General features: G+C 42.2%; 1 protein-coding gene across 1 annotated transcript in view; it reads right to left on the bottom strand.

Annotated features, from left to right (window-relative positions):
* The window catches only part of DNAH9 (dynein axonemal heavy chain 9), a 636,923-nt gene that overhangs the window by 557,147 nt on the left and 67,725 nt on the right, over positions 1 to 12,051 (bottom strand). Inside the window, exons 13-15 of the mRNA XM_060238867.1 lie at positions 11,535 to 11,661; positions 8,760 to 9,015; positions 1,905 to 2,146 (exon numbers count right to left, since the gene is read on the bottom strand). Coding sequence (XP_060094850.1) covers positions 1,905 to 2,146; positions 8,760 to 9,015; positions 11,535 to 11,661 — 625 coding nt within the window. The remainder of the gene's footprint in view (positions 1 to 1,904; positions 2,147 to 8,759; positions 9,016 to 11,534; positions 11,662 to 12,051) is intronic.

Below are 12,051 nucleotides of genomic sequence, written 5' to 3'. Positions count from 1 at the left end.
ATATATTTGAATTAGCAGACTTTAATACCTGAAAAGATTTTGTTTAAGTTTCTTGCAGCTATGGAACATATTTTTCAAAGAGGAGGATATGGGGCTGTTGGTATGTCTGACAGATCCAAACACTTTTAAGTGCAAGAAGACTGTCACAGAACAGCAAGGGAGAAGAAGAAGAAAATTTTGGATTTATATCCCGCCCTATACTTTGAATCTCAGAGTCTCTGAGTGGTCACAATCTCCTCTAACCTTCCTCCCCCCCACACACACACACACAACAAACACCCTGTGAGGTAGGTGGGGCTGAGAGTGCTTTTACATCAGCTGCCCTTTCAAGGACAGCTTCTATGAAAGCTATGGCTGATCCAAGGCTATCTCAGCAGGTGCAACTGGAGGAGTGGGGAATCAAACCCGGTTCTCCAAGATAAGAGTTAACCACAAGATAAGAGTTAAGTGGAGGTATATGAAAGTGCTCTGCTATAAGCAGATTGTAAACCACAATATTATCTCATTATAAGAAGTATTGCTAAGATTTTAAGAAATGCAAAAGTGTAAATGGCTGAAAATGGGGATTGGAAAAGATTCATGGATCCCATGAAATCAAAAGCCATGGTGGCTAAAGGAAACTTTTACAGCCACAATCAGTAAATCTCAAAGTAGCAGTGCTGAGAAGCAGAATAATAGAATCACAGAGTTGGAGGGGTTCATGCAGGCCATCTAGTCCAACCCCCTGCTCAGTGCTGTAAAGGGTTTAAAAAATGGCCCACCTTTCATCAATTGGCAAGACCTCAAAGTTTGATAAAATGTTGTAGCTTTTCTGTTTCTGCTTCTAGGTGGTACCTAGCAAGGATGTGTAAAGTGATGTCATGTCTTGAGATTTCACTCCAGGTCAAAGGCCAGGTGATGTCACTTCCTAAGCTCCGCCCCTTTCAATGATGTCACATCTCATGCCATAATCCCACCCCTTCCTGTGGTGTCACTTTCAAGTCACTCCCCAAACCTGCCTCTTCCTCTGAAGTTACCTTGCAGCTCTTGAGCATCTGACATTTAATCTATTTGGCTCTTACATGAAACAAGTTTGGCCACCCCTGGTCTATACCTATTCAGATCCCTGCAGACTAGCACAGCACTGCAGCATCCAAAATCACACAGTCTGCTGCAGATAAGCCATGTGATGCTCAGACACAATACCAGCCGCTTTTGTCTCTCACCCCATGATGCATTGTGACTGTAGCCTGAACACAACAGACTTCTTATTCTTTAGCTGATCTTAGAAAATGACACATTTTCTCCAAGCTTTTAAGTAAACATGGAAAGAAAAACATGCATCCAAGCATCCTTAGTATCCTTTTCTGTGTAGTGACAGAAGTATTTATTTATAAAAGTGATTTTTCACTACATATACATATGTATATGCATATACACACAGAGGAAGCAAAACAAAGATAGCCATGTCTGTTGAAAGCAGCTTCTACACTTCTAGCCCAGTATTACAGTTATGCTAATGAACACAGACATAAGTCATTGAATCACAGAACTGGAAGGGGCCATACAGGCCATCTAGTCCAACCCCTTTCTCAATGCAGGATGAGTCTAGAGCATCCCTGACAAGTATTCATCCAGCCACTGTTTAAAGACTGCCAGTGAGGGGGAGCTCACCACCTCTTTCAGTAACTGATTCCGTGGTTGAACAATTCTTACTGTAAAAAAGTTTTTCCTAATATTCAGCCAGTACCCTCCCAGTTGTATGACAAAATGGGAGGATACATAAAATATGTGCTATTTAATCTGTTTAATATTAACCATTTTGGATCAGTTTTACTATGAAGGGGAAAGAAATATTACAAGTGGCATCTCCCAGCAACCCTCTCACTATGACTCACTTATATCAATGCATACACATGTATTACCTTGATCAACAAATGAATCTTATGCCCTGAGTCTCTGATGATTTGGTAGTGCTTGTCCAATCGTTCATGTTGATCATCAAGATACAGTAGAGATTCTCTTTTCCCATCTCTTCTTTCAAAAATTGGAACGACCCAAGATTTCATGATATTCTGAATTTCCTCTATGTTGTCTTTGGTTTTCTGGATTCTTTGCTCAAGATCCAAAACATTGTGAACCATTGGTGAAATGTGATCCCAAAGGCCTTTCAATAACAATTGAGAATGAGTCAGAAGAGAGATTAACATCCCCACCCCCACTTCCATAAGATAAACAAAATGCATTATTTGTCCTGTGAATGCCTCAATTGTAGGGAAACTGCATGTTTCCAACACTCACAACCATAAACATGAGCTGCATATTTACATATCTGCCATCAAGTTGCAAGTGACTTATGGCAATCCTAGCAAGAGGCTTTCAAGGGAAGTGAGAAGCAGAGATCATTTTCAATTGCCTATCTCTGCAAAGCCATCTGTCAAACAAATGTGCCATGAAGAGTTAAACATTGCTTACACTGAAAACTTGCGATGTTGGTCTCATACTGTCAGACGATAGAACTTCAAAGTAAGCAGGCTTCCATTGGTTACAATGTTAAGACTTTACTTTGATAGTCCAAAGGTTCTGAGCATGGATACATTGGAACTGATGTCCTCCCTCTGGAGCATAGACATTTTAACCAGGAATACATCAAAGGCTTTTCTAAACAAAACTACATTCCCACAGTATGGTGATACATTTCACAAGTTAGGTCCTTCTTATCTCGCTGTGGTTCCTTTCTCACAGAAATAGCTTCTAGCTGCCCCTGAGGCATTTTATCTTCAAAGGATTGTTGCTTTTATTTACTTATTTATTTATTTAATGATTTATATCCCGCCCTTCCCAGCAAGTGGCTCAGAGCGGCTCACAACATAGAACCCCACATAAATAGGGTTGAAGCATATAAACAGTTAAAATAATTAAAACATTTAAAACATTAAGGACAGCAGAAGTCTAGTAAAACCACACTTTCGTTAGTATCAAGGACAGGAACTCACAGCAGGGTTAGTAACAGTTTTACTTCTACTTTGATATGCAATGTTTCCATTTGGGGTTAGTAGCAAATGTTAAAAAATGCAGTCAGTTAGGTCAAGCAGCTCACAGCAGTTTGAGCATAGCATCATACCATAATAGTAAAGCATTATATCATAACAGTAAAGCTTTCCAGAGTATGACACATACTCTCTTATCTCTTTTTGTCCTTCCTGTGTCTTCCTTCTCCCTTCACTTCCCACCCTTTAGATTCCATGGCAACCCACCTGTTCTTTAGACTTCTGTCCCAAAAGTAACAACTATGTATCTAACGTGGTAGCCTTGAGTGGTTTGTTCTCTACTCAAAGGATGCTTCGGAAAATATGCTCATGTATCTTTTCTTTGCTGGGAAAAGGGGGGCAATTGCTTAGTAATTTGCCCTATAATACTGGAGGAAGATCTGGGGCACCCCAGATCTGACTCGGACAGGATGTCTGTACCTATTAACCTGGAACTTATAATAAAAGGAACTTTATAAAGAATACAGACTTTTTATTTTGGGGAATCGGGGGAGGGATTTGACACCATCCTTGGTAATCTCCCTTCCAAATACTTATATCTGCTTAGTTTCCAAGATCTGATGAGATCAGACATTACCATGCTGCCTTCTCTCCCAAAAATGAGCTAAACATACATAATCACAGATGTTGCATTTTAACTGCATGTTTAAGTCCACACAGCATTTTTAAGTGCAGTGTAGTCATCATGGGTACATACTGGATGGTGCCATTTCACCATATCAGGTGAAAGAAGACATACCCTCTGTTGGTGAACTTTGTTGTTTTTTAAAAATTTCTCATTTCCTTACTTTTAAAAAGTTCTTGAGATGATCATAGAATCATAGAGTTGGAAGGAACCTCCAGGGTCATCTAGTCCAACCCCCTGCACAATGCAGGAAACTCACAAACACTTCCCCCTAAATTCACAGGATCTTCATTTCTGTCAGATGGCCATCTAGCCTGTTTAAAAACCTCCAAGGAAGGAGAGCCCACCACCTCCCAAGAAAGCCTGTTCCACTGAGGAATCGCTCTGTCAGGAAGTTCTTCCAAACGTTGAGCCGGAAACTCTTTTGATTTAATTTCAACCCATTGGTTCTGGTCCTACCTTCCGGGGCCACAGAAAACAATTCCACACCATCCTCTAGATGACAGCCCTTCAAGTACTTGAAGATGGTGATCATATCACCTCTCAGCCGCCTCCTCTCCAAGCTAAACATCCCCAGCTCCTTCAACCTTTCTTCATAGGACTTTGTCTCCAGATCCCTCACCAGCTTCGTCGCCCTCCTCTGGACCCGTTCCAGCTCGTCTATATCCTTCTTAAAATGTGGTGCCCAAAACTGAACACAATACTCCAAGTGAGGTCTTACCAGAGCAGAGTAAAGTGATACCATCACATCACGTGATGTGGACACTATACTTCTGTTGATACAGCCCAAAATAGCATTTGCTTTTTTAGCCACCGCATCACACTGTTGACTTATGTTCAGCATATGATCCACTATGACCCCTAGATCCTTTTCGCACATACTACTGCTAAGACAAGTTTCCCCCATCCTATAACCATGCATTGGATTGGATCTTACAACCAAAAGGATGAACTTCCTACCCTTTGTTTCCCCCCCCCTTTTTTTTAAACATTCCTTGTAGGGTTACCAATAAATGTTACTTTTCCTAATACATTTTTAATTGCAAACTATATGGCCATCAGGATCCACACCATGGTAACATCAAGACTAGGCTACTGTAGTGTAACGCTACAAACTTTGGAGACCCCAGCTGATGCAAAATGCCACAGCATGGCTATTATCAAGAGTCAGATGAAACATGCCTATTGCTCCCATCCAAGTATAGATAGGGGGAAATCCAGTGATAAGACAAAAATTGTATTTTGAATTTTTTTCTTCTTTTTTGGTTACATTTGAAAATTCTAATTTGGAAGCAAGTTGATAAAGTTTGATGTTATGAAACTCCCTGTAATCAGGAACGGTGTGTCCTGCCAGTCTGTGCTCAATGTTTGGAAGCTTCATTACATTTGTCTACATCTTATGAATTTTTAAGTCAGATTTCATTATCACTTGAAGACCACAGTTTTGAAGACATCATTCCTGCAGGGTTCTTCTTTTGTTTCTCTACAGAGTGTACACTGATTCAGCACTGACAACTTGTCTGTCAAGCAATGTGAATCTTTCTTTCTTTCAATAATCTGATGCTAATGAAATATTGCAATTGAATGTATCTATAAAGCTTCATGAATGTTACTAACCAAAGCCAAGATGGGCACATCAAAGCAGGGAATGTTTAGGGGGTAGTTTGCTCCTCTCGCTTTTACTAACAAATACAGGAATTTGCTCCTTGAAGATAAAGCGTCTCCAAGGAAGGTTCCCAGGACTGACCCCAAGGAAGGAAACCACAAAGAGATAAGGGATTGCCGTGTGAATCTTCACACATGAATGTAGCATTGTTTAGAGAATGTAGCTTTGTTTAGAAAACGCTTTGATGTGCCACCTTTAAGTATGCCTTTCACTGTTACTATGTATCAGTTCCAATCTTCAGCTCAACTCTGGACTATCAAATAAATCATACTTTGTTTCAAATCAAGGACTGATTACTTTGAGATCCAATTGCTTGACATTGTCTTTGCTTGTTATACACCCTTGTATTATCAGAGTTTATGTACATGTCCAGTACAAAGATCAATGTTTAGGGTGGTTTCTTGCATATTTTCTCCTTCACAACAGATATGATTTTTTGTATTGACCTTTTACGTGTATTATATCATTACTGGAAAGAGATCCTGTTTGAATTTTGAGATGATATAAGAATTTATATACACATTGTGTATACATAATGTTATAAACACAATATGTATATAAATTCTTCTATCATCTAAAAATTCAGACAGTATTCTTTGTATTCTTTGATGGTCTTTGTACTCAGTGTTTTTGTATTTCCTGTATTACTCCCATCCTGCAGTCAGTCCATCGGCTACCCAAAAGTTATTAGGCTCTATTTAAGATACTGGCTATCACATTAAAAGCCTTTCATGGCCTCAGTCCCTCAGACGGTCTGTGGGACCGTCCCCCCTGCTATGATCCACCATGACAGTTTTGCTCATCTGAGCAGGGCGTTCTACAGGTACTACGCTGCGAGTGTGCAAAACCAGCAACTGCTCATACACATGCCTTTTCTATTGTGGTCTTCACCTACGACTGCCAAGCCCCTGGGCTGAGTTGGGATTCTCCCACCCTGGAGAGTCCAAACCCACTGGCCCACATTGGGCCGGTTGGGGGAACCTCCCCCGACATTGCTGGTGCACTGATGTCACTCGGAAGTGATGTCATCACGCCAGCGACACCACGCACTGGTCGCTTTAGCCGTTTCTGGGAAAACTCTATGGTTTCCCCAAATTGCTAGAGCATCCAGGAAAACCACAGAGTTTCCCCAGAAATGCCTACAGCAGCCGGTGCACGGTGTCGCCGAGGCAAGAATGTCAGTTTTAGCCAAGATGGTGTACTGCCTTATGATGCTTATGGAATAAAAACTGCTGAAATATTGGACTGTGTTATTCCTTGACTCAAGATCCTGACATATTGCTAAGACTAACATCGTAGCCCAATGACTCTCCTTTTAACCCCTCACCCCAACCGTTACACTTCAAGTGCAAGCGCGGCAAAGCAAAGCGGTAATAGGGTTTTTGGCGGGACCCCAAGTCTTAGAGTCCAGGTGTCTAATCTATACTTCACTAGTGCCTGACCTTGAGGCCAGTGGAAACAGCTTGAATAATAAGTTCCCAAGGTAAGCATGCAGAGAGATGAGCTAAGCAGGAATGTACCCAGGGAAAATGGTTACAGTCCAAAACATGGCAAGAAGAATACAGAGAGGATGACTCTTGACAACACTGACCAAATGCATTTTGGCCAATTGACTTTCTTCAGTATTTAAACAATATTGCTACGGAATAGCTCCGAGTCCAAACATTACAATAATACAATCATCTCTTAAACTTAGACCATGGTGAAATTGTTTTATAGTCAATATCTGTATTACCTTTTAAGATGCAGATTGGAGGCAACAGTAATGTAATAGTACCCCCTTTTTGGAGGGGGGGACCAGGAGAGAAAGGTACACAACTGAACTATTATTCAAAGGAAGTGTGCCTGATTAAGGCTCCGCCCCCAAGCTGCTGCTTGAGCCAGCTCAAGCAATCGATTCCCCACCAGTTGCGTCAAAATTGGTTCTTGCTACAATGTATTTTGTAACCTTTTCACTTTGAACCTCTACTTTGCCCTGTAGTTGTTGTGTACTGGACTCAAGTAAAGACTGTTTTAGGAGTTCCTGCCTGGCTCATTGGAGCCATACGAACTGAGCTTGGGGACTTGGGAACAATGGGCAGCAGGATCCAAATCCCTGCTGCCTTGCACCAATCCAAGACCCCCGGCTCGTTTAAATGAACCAATAACGTGCTGGTGCGGGAACCCAGTGTTGGCCCCATTGGCCCAGTCATGCAATCTTTGTAGAGCAGCCACTTACCATGCTGTATCTAATAAAGAGCTGTTTATCACGACCACTTCGTTCTTCAGTACAAAGAACCCACTATATCATAGTAGTAACCTCCAAGCTTCTGCTATGCACACTATCTTTTGCATTATATCTGTAACCATTATGTATCCATTATCATCCTGTGCCAGACACGTCAAGGTGGAGGAGTCTGATTCACAGAGAACTGCTTGCACCTGCATTTAAAGGGGACTGAACACTGGGGGGAGGGAATGCTTTTGGGCACCTAATATTTGAATGGTATAATGGTCATCCTTAAGGTAGGGGGGCCTTGCCCACCAAAGTCAGTTAGCAACGCCTGTCTAACCTGTCATATTGGTATCCTAATAAACTGATTCTTGAACACACTTGCCTCTTCACCCACAGCTACCTCCCATTCCCCTCGCAGTGACCAGAACTGGATTTTTGGAGATGTGGTCACTGCGAGGGGAATGGGAGGCAGTCATGGATCAAAAGGTGCCCACGCAGCAACTGGTGTGGAATCAGAAGCTTGAGCTGGCTCAAGCAGAAGTCTGGGGGCAGAGCAACTGCTGGTGAGGAATCAGTCAGATATTGGCTATAATACAATTTGACTTTGGTCTAAGTTATTATTGTAATGTCTGGAGCCATTCCGTAACAACATTGTTTGACCACTAAGAAAGGTCAATTGGCCAAAACACATTTGGTCAGTGTCAGTAATGGTCTATCTTTGGGATTGATGTATGATTTTATTCTGAACTGAGGCTATTACGTAATCCTATTTTTATTGACTTTTTAATCAATACATACAGATTTTTGTATATTTGATAATACTTGAGCTTCAATTTTAGACACAGAACTATTTGGCTCTTATATTCTGAGTTCCTTAACCTTTTGGTTCTTAATTCAATTTAATTTGGGTTAAGTCCCCCTCTTTTGTCTTTTACAAGACAGAATTAATGCAAGTGAAAGTGCTAAATGTCGAAGAGCAGTATTTCCCATTTTGAAAGCCTTCATCTACAACCAAAGGAAGGAGTCATTCTATATGAAATACTTGAGGATTCCTAGGACTACTGAACTTTCTGAAGAACATATGGAATAAGAATCTACTATGCCCATGGAATAAGACTCTACTATGTCTATTTCAGGACATGGAACTGATATTCTTTGTTGGTTTTATCTGTACCTGTCACTCTTGCCACATCTCCTGGTGCCTTTTCCTGAGGCAAAACTCACCTTCTGTTTTCCAGTTCAGTGTCTCTTCTGCTTCTATCAACTGAACATCAATATTCTCCAGCTGACTCTGTATAAGTGGGTACTCCACTTCCAGAACTGTAAGCAGAATCTTGTTGTACCAAGTCACCATCAGCTCCAGGTTGGCTACCAGCTGCCGGAAGGACTCCTTGGAAGAATAGATATCTGCTGCTATCTTTGGAATTCTTCCAATCTGATCTACCCCAAGGTATCTCACTTCCCTTAGAACAGACACCAGCTGGAAAACAACAAACTCAAATTTATCAGCAATTTCCCTTCTTGGAGCCTTTTCCTTTACAGAACAGTGTTTTCTTATTGAGTATTTCTGAAGTTTGAAAAAAAAAAAGTAGACAGAAAGTGCTCCAGTTTAGCACTGAAGTTTTTTTTTAAAGAAGTTATCCTGGAGGAGTCTATCAGCCAACAAATGTGGTGTACCTCTGAAAATCAGCCTCAGTTATTTCCATATCATTCAAGAGTTTTGGTTTAAACCTGGGCTTGATGAGGTCCTTCAGGATTTGTTAGAGAGGGTTGTTCTTATAGACAAATGTATGCATGATACACCCATTAGTAGTGATTAATTAATAAAGTAAATAGAACCTACTAGCTCAGAAGCAGTCTGCCTCTGAATACCTAACTGTGAGCACTAGGAGAGAGCCACAGCTGGAAACAGAATACTTAGACCTATAGTCTAATCCAGGGTTTCCCAAACTTTTCTTTCCCGTGGCCCGGTTATTTTTACACTTCTCTTTCGTGGCCCACTAAAATTTGGGGATGGAGCCGGGAGACAGGAATTATGTCATTTCCTGTGGTGTCACTTCCAGGTCAAGGACCAAGTGATGTCACTTCCAGGGCACACTGAACCAAAACTCCACCAAAACCAAAACTCTACCTTTTCCTGTGATGTCACTTCCAGGGCACTCCCCCAAACCTGCCTCTTCTTCTGAAGTAACTTCGTTTTCAGAAAAATCTCTCTGAAACGCATGCTGAGCCAAAATGGGAGTGGAAAGTGGGTGTTCTGCAACTTTTTCATACATTCCCAGGGTCCTCTCTTTCCTCCCTCTCTTTCCTCCACCATTCACCTATCTGTTTGTATGTTCTTCTCCAGCTTGCAAGCACTCCTAATGCCCATGTTCAATTGCCTGCACCACCTACACACCCCTTCCTCAACAGCACTGGCCAGTGTATGCAGTTGGAAGTACTGTTGACATTGCCATCAGGAATGCCAGTGCTGTGTACCACCCACACTAAGCCCTGGCAGCTGCTCTACCTCAAAATATGCTAACGCATTTAGTAGGTCCTTCCTTCAGCTGCTATTACTGGAACCCTTCCTCAAATTACAACCAAGCTTGCTTGGTTTCAAGAAAATCTTTTGAAGCTATTTTTTATACATTTCCTTGACTGAAATACTGGGAAATTTCTGTGAAAGGTAGCAGAGAATTGCCTCTTCCTGCCCCACACCTCTAACTCTCACTCGCACAGAAATTTCATAGAAAGGCCAGCTGGCTACAACTAGGGGGTGCCAATTTTTCATTGACAGAGCTCCTATGTCTGCAACAACAGTATGATGAACAGAAAAGTTTCATCCAGTAAAAATGGAAGGAAAGAATGAAATGGAAGTAAAGGAAAGGAAAGACATGGAAAGAAAGAACATAAGAGAAGCCATGTTGGATCAGACCAGTGGACCATCCAGTCCAAAATTCTCTCATACAATGCCCAAAAAGCACCAGAATGTCCACCAGTGGGGCCAGGGCACTAGAAGCCCTCCCACTGTTGCTTCCCCCCACCCCCAGCACCAAGAATACAGACAGAGCATCCCTTGCAGAGGGAAAAAGAAAGAAGGGGGACAAAGGGGGAAAAAGCCTTACTCACCATCAGATCACCCCAGCCAGCAACAATTCTGCCCAGGGGTTGTTTGGTAAAAAAAAAATAGCTACTGGAATGCCCATTCCCCGCCCCTCCTGGCTGAAAAAAACGCATACCCCTTCTTTGGCGCCCAGGCCTCCCAGGGAAATCTCTCCAAAAGAGCATACTGCAAGGCACATAAAAGTTCATACCTTGAAGAACACTTCATGGATCTAAAATGCCAGTGGACACCAGCTTTTCTCTCAAACACTGTGAGAGGGGGAGAAGGAAGGAGAGGCAGCCCAGCTCCTCTCTGCACAACACAGAGATGGGGGAAGGAAGCCATACAGAGCTCAGGCTTTGCAGTCTGTTTCAGTCTTCAAGGGTAGCTTTTCTCTGCACAACACAGAGATGGCGGAAAGAAGGAAGCCAAATGGAGCTCAGGCTTTGCAGCCTGTGTCAGTCTTCAAGGCTAGATTTTCTCTGCACAACAGAGAGACGGTGGAAGGAAGGAAGCAGAGCAGAGGTTATGCTTTGCTGGGGGCGAGGCTAGCTTTGGCTTTTCTTGTGACCCGGTAGCGAGGCTTCCATGGCCCGGTACCGGGTCTTAACCCTGCGAATGAGAAACAGTGGTCTAATCCATCAGGGCTCATGGTATGGCTTAATTTGTGCATGCATTCGAATGTTTCATCTCAAATATGCAGTGGGCTCACAAGTCATTTCCCAGAAGTGCAAATCCCAGCTGTGCATTGCAAGAACTCCACTTTGCCAATAACTGAAGTACAGTGCTCTTGAGGTAAGCATTGCTACTTGTCACTGTAGCTACTCCTGAATTTGCAAGAAAATTCCTGCTAGTGGCCATGCTGATGCGAAAGAGAAAAACCTTTTAAGAAAATAGCATCATCTAATCTTTACCTGAAGATCAAAATTGACTGCAATCAATTTACTCTCTGGATCTTGCTGGATAAGCGGTTGAGTGAGATTATATTGTGATTTTTCATACACGGTTTGGAGCCATTTCTTATAGAGCTTCTCTTGATATCTGTTAGAAGATCACAACCATCATGACAGACTTTATAGACTATTAGATGTACTACAGAAAGATAAACTGCAGATCTTGCTGCGCTGCCGTTACTCTGACTATGCTGTAATATCTTTTTCCCTTCCACAAGAGGCTATGGACTTCCCAGAAAGTGGAGGGACTTCATCCTCCACTACCACCCCAGAAGTGACAACAGATCCATCGGGATCCTTCCCTTCTCCAATAATACTTTGCCGATAGTTCGTCAATTCAGTCGGGTCAGCAGATGGTTTTTGAAGAGGGGGAGAATCACAGCCTCTTTAAGGGGCGTGAGAAAGATCCCTTCACAGAGGGATCTATTGATGATCCCCTGTAATGGTTCACATAGTGTTGTCTGGCTAACTTTCACTA

Source organism: Heteronotia binoei, chromosome 5 (assembly GCF_032191835.1).
Source record: "Heteronotia binoei isolate CCM8104 ecotype False Entrance Well chromosome 5, APGP_CSIRO_Hbin_v1, whole genome shotgun sequence".
Lineage (NCBI taxonomy): Eukaryota > Metazoa > Chordata > Lepidosauria > Squamata > Gekkonidae > Heteronotia > Heteronotia binoei.
This window is presented reverse-complemented; position numbering and strand designations above follow the sequence as displayed.